Source organism: Lolium perenne, chromosome 7 (assembly GCF_019359855.2).
Source record: "Lolium perenne isolate Kyuss_39 chromosome 7, Kyuss_2.0, whole genome shotgun sequence".
NCBI lineage: Eukaryota > Viridiplantae > Streptophyta > Magnoliopsida > Poales > Poaceae > Lolium > Lolium perenne.
Window position 1 is genome coordinate 296,761,287 of NC_067250.2, and position 9,051 is coordinate 296,770,337.

The 9,051-nt window shown below is 45.9% G+C and overlaps 1 protein-coding gene across 1 annotated transcript; it reads right to left on the reverse strand.

The window, feature by feature from the left end:
• Window positions 1-1,831: 1,831 nt before the first annotated feature.
• LOC127312121 (patatin-like protein 3) lies at window positions 1,832-3,652 on the reverse strand. The gene is made up of 3 exons (XM_051342577.2): window positions 2,717-3,652; window positions 2,549-2,611; window positions 1,832-2,443 (listed from the first exon to the last, which is right to left on the reverse strand). Exons 1-3 carry the CDS (start codon window positions 3,569-3,571, stop codon window positions 2,180-2,182), a joined length of 1,182 nt encoding a protein of 393 aa, XP_051198537.1. The 5' UTR covers window positions 3,572-3,652; the 3' UTR covers window positions 1,832-2,179.
• Window positions 3,653-9,051: the final 5,399 nt, after the last annotated feature.

The following is a 9,051-nucleotide window of genomic DNA, read 5'->3' on the forward strand; positions in this document are numbered from 1 at the left end:
GTCCTACATCTATGATCCATTGTCTGGCCTTAATTGGTTGTGCCTCACAATGAACTTGCTAAAGTTATTATTTTCACCATGGTGAAAGTCAAACATCTATAATCGATCAAGGGCGGCGCGTGTGCACTGTTTTCTTCTTAGATGTGTCGTTTTTGAAGAAGTTGAACTTCTATTGTTGTCTAGATGGTGTTAGTACACCTTTAAGGAATAGATCTATGTTGTGGGACCTTTCTTTTATTGTATTTGTTCTTCTTTATTTTGGTTGTGTGCATGTATAATACCGCTAGATGTAATTGGTATCCTCGCAATATTAATATATGTTCTTTATAAAAAAATCTTTGGGTTTTGAGTCTCATATCAAAAGAAAGGAAGACCAAGTTGCGCATGAGTTTTTTTTTCTGACAATCAGTATCACATATATTTATATTAATAAATAGTACATGGTAGAGATACACGAGCTAACTCCGGTGATTACAAAATAAAATCTAAAAGATACAAGCAAATCTTCGAGGTATTCCAACTCTTTATTTTTCAAGACACAATCTTGTACTTTCCTGAAGCCAACCAAAGATAGATAATAAATCATAGACCTGTAAATACCAATGAAGGTTCTTCCATAATTTTAAATTGAGCCATAATGCCAAGGATGCTTGCATGCGCACAACCATTAAACTAGTCAATCAACATCAGCAAAGTACCAACACCAGTATGTCAGGGAATAACAATTGACCAGCCTTGTCGACGTCGCTGGAGAGCCGAGAGTAAGAATCGCCATTGTCGAGGATGTATCAACCGGGACAAAATCTGCGAGGATAATCCTCCTCGCAGCAACCATGAGAAATCCAAAATCGATCTGTCGAAGCAAGATCTGAAGGCCCATACCTAGAGAACTGTAATCTTCCAACACCACCATTGGCGCAGGGAAGGAGATCTCATTGTCGAACGAAAGGCCAGATATTACTTATTGCAGAGTATACCATCTCCATTGAGGAGAAACCAACAAGAAAACGGTTACCAAAAACATAACTACTGAAAACACGGACGCGTTTTTTTTGGCTCCTGGGTGCGCCAGCACCTGATTTGAGCAATAAAATCGAAAATAAAAGTAAAATTGATTAAGAAAAATACGTCCTAAATCATGTGTGTGAAGTATGTATGTAGGTATGTGCGTGTCAAATTTTAACTTAAAATATGAAAGTATGTAGCCTACATGAAAATAACAAACCGTACTATATATTCACAGTATAATGATTAGACGTATACTATTCACAATATAACAAAGTTTATATTCACTTTTTTGTGTGGGTTACATATGGCCGTATTTGTTTCTGATAATTTGCACATGCAAGTGTCAAGATGAGATTTACATGAGGGAATTATTTAAACTACTTTTTGAAACATTTATATAACGTTTTTCAAATTTTTTAATATCAGGTGCGCTGGTACGAGGTGCTCTGCCATATTTTCACTGAAAACATTACTTTTATTGAAAACTTCTTCTACAGATTGGGTTCCATACTTCTCCCGACGCTGGAGGAGGGGAAACTGATCTATGGAGGAGGCTAAAGTGGAGGCGGCTAGGATTTTTCTCGGAGGCAGCGACTGAGTTTCTTCGGGGACGGGGCAAGTTGCGCCTGAGTTCTTTGGTCAAATGACACGATAAGTATCATGGTTTAAATAGCCGGTTATAGGCTATAGCCGCGAAACAGTTATAGCCCGACTATTTAAAGATTTCGACACCTTTAGCCAGGCTATAGCAGTTAGCCGCATCACGCGGGAAAAGCTATAGCGGACATCTGGCTATTTAAAATAGAGATAATAAGTATCAGTGTTTACCAGCAAAGCCACACCGATTCGTAGTATTCCATTAGAACCACATGACAAGCTACGGTACATTCCATCGTAGTTGCAGCTGCACACGCACACGTACGTCTCACCATTAATTTCCTGGCTACTCCTGAAATCTTTCACACTTCACTCGACCACTCTCCTCTTTCTTCCACGGCCCCGCGCGCGCGCCCATCGTCATCGGCGGCTGCGGCAGGCGGGCGGCGGCGCCGGCAGGCAACCAAAACCCTCTAGCTAGTGCCGGCGCCGCGCTAACTAAAAGCCAAGCAACGAATAAATAACTCAGATACCAAAGCTAGTTAATTAATCAGCGTCGTCTACTCGCCGGTCTTCAGGGCGACTCCGAGGAGGAGACGGTGATGAGCGTGGACGCCGACGAGGACGACGTCCGGGGTGTCGCCGACGGTTTGATGAGCACCACGGGCGTCTTGCTGTCCATCCTCCGGCGGTGCTCCCGCACCAGCTGTTCCGCCACGCCGTCCAGCCGCTCGCCGTTGGTCTCCGGCATCAGCTTCTTGCCCCGGAACAGCACCGACTCCACCCCCCGCTCCGCCATCGCCGCCTCCGCCGTCGCCCCGGCAGCAATGCCGTTGCCCTGAGGAGACAACACAAAGAAGAGTTAGCTTTGCTCAAATAATTCAGTGGTGTAATAACCCGTGTTAAGTAAGTATGGAAGAAAATTACTACAGTGTATATTTACCTGGATGCGGATGTAGTTGGTTGCTCTGTTCTCTCCGAACGCCATTGATACGGCTTGGTCCACCTGAAAAGCAGCACGGGCACCCACAGTCCTGTTTAGCCCAGCGTACGTGACGACAGTACGATTCTGTCCGTGCCATGAATGCTGAAGAATTAGTGGAGGACGTACCATGTCGGCCTGGCACGCGCTGGCGATGCGCAGGATGCTAGAGGACGAGGACGTGCGGTGGTCCGAGGCAGCGTTCCCGCCGAGCGAGAGAACGATGAGGTCGCTGGCGCCGGCGGCGAAGGGGAACTCCTGCTTGTTGTGGAGCACGTGGGTGACGGCCACGGACGTCGGGTTGGACATGCCCGCGCCGCCCCCGCCGGCGGTGCGCACTCTGGTCCGCCCATCAAGGGACGCCACCTCGGCCGGGCCAACGCCGCAGGCCGCCGCGCAGACCTGCCATAGCGGGAAGTCGAACGCCTCGGCCTCGACGGCGTCGGCGCGGGAGAAGACGAACGGCGCCGCCGTGGCCATGTCGTAACAGGGGATCAGCAGCGGCTTGGCCGCGTCCCTCACGGTGAGGTCCCCGAACGCCTTCTTGAACACCGCGTCCGGCCGCGAGGAGAAGAGCCCGCCGCGGCCAGCGCGCCCGGAGAACACCTTCCGGTTCTTGGCCACGACGTCGCGCGCCTGCTCCGCGGTCATCCGGCGCGCGAAAAGCGCCGCCGCGAGGAACCCGCCGGCGCCGGACCCTGCCGCCAGGTCGAAGTAGTCCGCGACGCGCGCTGCCGGGTTGCCAGAGAGCTGCTGTAGCTGCCGTTCGAGCCTGACGAGGGCGGCCGCGGCCAGCGCGCCGCCGTCGGCGCCCCCGTCGATGGAGAGCACGCGCACGCGGCCCGCGCCCAGGTCCGGCGTCTGCGCGCCGAACAGGAAGTTGGACTCCAGGATGGAGAAGATCTCCTTGCTGAGTCTGTCCGAGCCACCGCCGCCGCCGAACGGGAGAGTCTGATCGAGCAGCGGGAGCGCGGAGGTCGCCATTGGAGGTCGATGCCTCGTCTTGTAGCAAGAGAACTTTGTGTCGTGATTGGGAAGATGAGGCTAGGAGGCCGAGGAGCAGCGAAGGAGCTTGCGTGTGTAGCGTCTTGGCGCTTGCTGGGCAATTTATAGTCGGAGGTGGCGGGCACTCTGTTTCTGTTATCTTCGCGCCACGGAGCAGAGTAGTGCGCACTCGTGCACGCGTTGGTGTCGTTTTGCATGGTCGAATGGCTGCGCCCGTCCGTGCGTGCATCCTCTGGTTGGTCAGTTGGTGATCTGCTGCTTGTATATTTCTCATCCAATCCGATCTATACTAATTTTCTCAACCAAAATGTCTCCTTTTCCAAGCTAATCTGAAGCTAAATTACAAACATAAACTCCTATGAGGAAGCACATAATGAAGTAATATCTTTAAAAACGAATTCCCCGGAAATCTACTTTCTAGTTCCTCTCTATGCTCATGAAAAATGCATTCATGGAAAATAGGACCATTGTTGATGGGATAATGTCCCTTCATGAGTTAGTGCACCACACCCATGTGAAAAAACACACTCGTGTTGTTTTGAAACTTGATTTCAAAAAAGCCTTTCATAAGGTAAATTGGGAATTCCTCCTTGACAGTCAACGTGCCATGGGTTTTGGAGACTTCTGGTGTAACAAAGTTGAAAAGATCCTTCATAATGGCACTGTTTCAGTGAAATTAACAATGTGATTGGTCCATATTTTCAAAGCTCTAAGGGAGTTTGCCAAGGTGATCCGCTATCCCCTTTTCTCTTCAATTCTGCTGCCCAATGCTTGCTAAAATGGTGCTTGAAGCACAAAATAATGGGCTTCTAGTTGGTCTGGCACCTGATCTTATTGTTAAGGGAGTGGCCATCATGCAATATGCTCATGATACGGTTCTCGGCATTTCACATGATTCTGATAAAGCAATCAACCTGAAGCTCTTGCTTTATCTCTTTGAACTAATGTTCGGGTTCAAAATAAACTACCAAAAAAGTGAAATCTTCCTTATTGGAGGAGAGAATGACATTGCTGGCTTCTAGTGCTAACATGTTTGGTTCTCAGGTTGGAAACCTCTCCATGAAATACCTTGGTATACCTGTCTCTTTCAGATGTTTGAAGAACTCTGACTTGGATGTCAATAGCAAGTTCATCAAGAAGCTTGATGCCTGGATTGGTGGATCATCCTCTTCTGGTGGAAGCATAACGTTGGTCGATTCCTCCTTATCTAATCTACCTTCCTATATCATGATGATGTTCCTTTTGAATAAAACCTTCATGACAAGCTTAATAAACACATACGTCGTTTTTTTCTGGTACGGTAAGAAGCAAAAGAGGGGATACTTTATGGTCAAGTGTACCAGAATCTGCCGATCGAAAAAGAAAGGCGTACTAGGGGTTAAGGACGTAAGGAAACAAAACATAAGTCTCCTATGCAAATGATGGTGGAAGCATGATTTCGTGGACGGTTTGTAGCAAAAAAAAATCATCAAAGCAAAATATCTGATAAATAAAACTGTGGTTACGGTCACTCCAAAATTTAACGATTCCCCATGTTAGAAAGCAATCTTAAAAGTAAAAAAAAAAACATACTTTGCTGGGAGCAAAATAATTTTGAAGAATGGTAATATTACCTGCAAGGATCCAATTATAGGTGAGCAACCTTTCTGTGATAAATTCCCTGTTTTATTTGATCTCTGTCAGGTTCAAGACTGCACCATACAATTTTGCAGAGATGCAAACTTCATTATCCCCTTTCGTTGACATTTAAGAGGTGAGTTGCTTGGCCAATAGAACTATGTTTTAAACATTCTTCATTATGCTATCTTTCCTGATGAAAAATGATAAAGTCGCTTGGTACTTGAATAAGAATTCTATTTTCTCCACTAGATCTATTTACACGTTACTGAAGAAGAACCTGGCTGGATCTCATAATAATTGGATATGGAAAGCCAAAATTCCATTTAAAATTAAGATTTTCATGTGGAAACTTTGCCAAGATGCTATCCTTACTCGTGAAATATGGAAAAATAGGAAGTGGCCTGGAGCACCCATCTTCTCTTTTTGCAGGCAAGTTGAAACGAATAATCATCTTTTTTTTTTTACCTGTAGCACTTGCAGAGTATTCTGGGGTGTGTTGGCCTTCGCCATGGGATCGCGATGTGTTCCTTCCTCCTTTTGCCAAGCCATGGCCTGGTTTCATTTCTTTTCCCCTGTTTTTGAGAAATTTTATGTTGTTATCATTGCAGCATTTTGCTGGGCCATCTGGAACGTGAGGAGCAAAGTCACTTTTGAAAAGCATATCCTTAGATCACCAAGTGAAATCACCTATTATGCTATTTTTTTGATTGTGTACTGGGCAGGTCTACAGAAGATGAATGACAGGAAGGACTTGATTGGATGAGCTAAGAAGATGATGCAGGCTGCTTTGTCCGTCTACACCGTGCGTGTTGTTGTTGCTCCAAACCCAAACCAGATGCTGATGATCACTGGGCGCCTGAAGCGGCTTCTCCGATGCTTAGTTTTAGCCTCATTTTAAATATTGCAGTTGTCATGTTAGCTCGCTCCCTGTTTTGTGTTTGAACTTGTGTCGTTGAACTTCTAGGTGGTGTCAGCTTTTTGTCCCATAGTGGGTATTCGATGTCGAATATTCATAGTGGGTTTCCCGTCACTTCCCCAGCTCGCTTCCCTTCTCCTACTCCCTTTCTCATTTGTAAAAGAACTTGAACTTCTTATTTCCGTTAAATGCAATGGAAAGGGGTGGAAGTCCGGTTGGACAAAATTCCTCTCCAGGCTGCTATATGTGTATAGAAACGTCTCTGGCAACTGATTGAATAAATTATAAGTATAGATTTTCTCATTCGGCCGGGAGCGCTTTACTATAAAATGATTGTTTTGGCTATGTAGAAAAAATATGGTTTTTAACGATAAAGTTTCTTCTCATTTGCGGATTATTTACAGTGTACTCATCCTCTCTGTTCATGATTGTCCCTACAACATGTGGAGTAAAAAGTAATTATTTATAAAGGTCGATACATCACTGGTGGGGCCGGTAAGGGATATCGGGAAGGACTTTCTGGGTGGTCAACCATCCTCAAATCTCTACGGGGCAAAGCACGCTTAATCTTTGAGTTCTTTGGAGATGAGCTTTCGATAAAGAAGTTATAACTTGTTGATATGAGTATCCTATCAATCATATTGAGCCATAGGCTAGGATGTCATACTCATCCCCCCTTAGAAGATAGATTTCCTCGTCGATGAACCCCAAGCCAGGAACTTCACCTCCTGACACACGTATGTGCGTCTAGTGCCGACACATGTGCCACGATAGGCCACAACAGCCATGCGCCACATGCCAGAACCCTTGACCCGCACACGCCCATGTAATCGTGAACTTCGGCTCTGATACCAAATGTAACACCCCGACCATCCCCTGGTCGTTACCTCTGGCAGCTCACTAGGATCTCTAGATTAGCCCCAGAAACCAACACATCTCTATTCTATGTATTATGTTCTCGCTCGTGTACACATGGGCCAGTCACCTATCCTCAAATCGCCACGGGCCAAGTACGCTTAACCTCGGAGCTCTTTAAAGATGAGCTTCCAATAAAAGAACTTGCAACTTGTTGATATGAATATCCCATCAATCCTATTGAGCCATGGGCCAGGATGTCACATTTTTATCTCACATGGATGGAAACTTAGTCTTTGCATTGACACTCTTCCACCTTGGGCGTTATATGACATCAATATGTTTACTTTGTGTATGCAGTTTCTGTTTTTCTTTTCTTTTCCTCCGTGTAGTTGTGTGCATCCTAGCTATGCAAAGGAAGGGTACAAGCTCTTATAAATTGTGTCAGCGTGATTCTAACTTGTGAGTTTCCCTGTATCGAAACATTCATAAGTATTCATAGAAAATTAGCTCTCAATAGGAATTCCCTATTGATAAGTATATCAAACAACATAATCTAGAAGGTCCTCCACCATCGCCTCATCCATGTCCTGGCAACACACTCCGCTGATACAACAAATCCACTGCGGCCCGCCCACGAAGATATCCATGGGTAGGGAAGTCGCTCCAATCCAAATTCACTCGATATTCGGTATCCATGGATATCCATGGGTTTACACACTATGCACATTAGCATAATAACACTTCAGCATTACAATAATATTTCGACAGCGCTTAAGCACTGAAGCAACAATTTAGCACTATAGCAACATTTTAGCATCAACATCAAGAGTAATAACATGGAAAATGCATAGGAATACCAAACACTACTAGGAAAAAGGCATATCACAAGCGGAGCAAAATAGGTTACCATCGGCGCACCATCGGCCGCTGGTAGGAACAAGCCGGTGATAATGGCTTATCGCCAGCACACCATCTCGGCCCGCCGGTGGTATCACGATATATCGCCAGTGCACCACTATGGTGCATCAGCGGTATCTTTTTCAGAATTCAATAAAAATCGGTGGAGGAGCTTGTACCCTTCCTAGCTATGCAAAGGAAGGGTACAAGCTCTTATAAATTGTGTCAGCGTGATTCTAACTTGTGAGTTTCCCTGTATCGAAACATTCATAAGTATTCATAGAAAATTAGCTCTCAATAGGAATTCCCTGTTGATAAGTATATCAAACAACATAATCTAGAAGGTCCTCCACCATCGCCTCATCCATGTCTTGGCAACACACTCCCTTGATACAACAAATCCACTGCGGCCCGCCCACGAAGATATCCATGGGTAGGGAAGTCGCTCCAATCCAAATTCACTCGATATTCGGTATCCATGGATATCCATGGGTTTACACACTATGCACATTAGCATAATAACACTTCAGCATTACAATAATATTTTGACAGCTCTTAAGCACTGAAGCAACAATTTAGCACTATAGCAACATTTTAGCATCAATATCAAGAGTAATAACATGGAAAATGCATAGGAATACCAAACACTACTAGGAAAAAGGCATATCACAAGCGGAGCAAAATAGGTTACCATCGGCGCACCATCGGCCGCCGGTAGGAACAAGCCGGTGATAACGGCTTATCGCCAGCACACCATCTCGGCCCGCCGGTGGTAACACGATATATCGCCAGTGCACCACTATGGTGCATCAGCGGTATCTTTTTCAAAATTCAATAAAAATCTGATTTAGATATAGATCTAGATCGAGGCCGCCCCCTCGGCCCTGCTGTCATCGCCGCGCCGGTTTAGGAGGTGCAGGAGAAGGAGTCCGGAGGAGGAGGATGCTCGGGTCATCGGTGCAGGAGGAGGAGGAGGAGGCCGTCGTGTGCAGGAAAAGTAGGAGGTCGTTGCTGAAAAAAGGAGGAGTCTGTCATCGCAGGAGAGTAGGAGGACGAGGCCGTCGGGATGTAGGACGAGGATGAGGCCATGGGAGACGAAGAGGGGAATAAGAGAGAAGAAGAGAAAAGGAGGAAGTGGAAGGAGAAGAGGAAATAGGAGAGAAAGAGG

What these genes read in the sequence shown, in the direction of transcription:
- LOC127312121 (XM_051342577.2), bottom strand. Translation starts at nt 3,571, where the DNA reads ATGGCGACCTCCGCGCTCCCGCTGCTCGATCAGACTCTCCCGTTCGGC. An exon ending in GCGCGTGCCAGGCCGACATG is followed by an intron (nt 2,612 to 2,716) that starts GTACGTCCTCCA and finishes GCTGCTTTTCAG; the next exon opens with GTGGACCAAGCCGTATCAAT. An exon ending in CCAACTACATCCGCATCCAG is followed by an intron (nt 2,444 to 2,548) that starts GTAAATATACAC and finishes TTGTCTCCTCAG; the next exon opens with GGCAACGGCATTGCTGCCGG.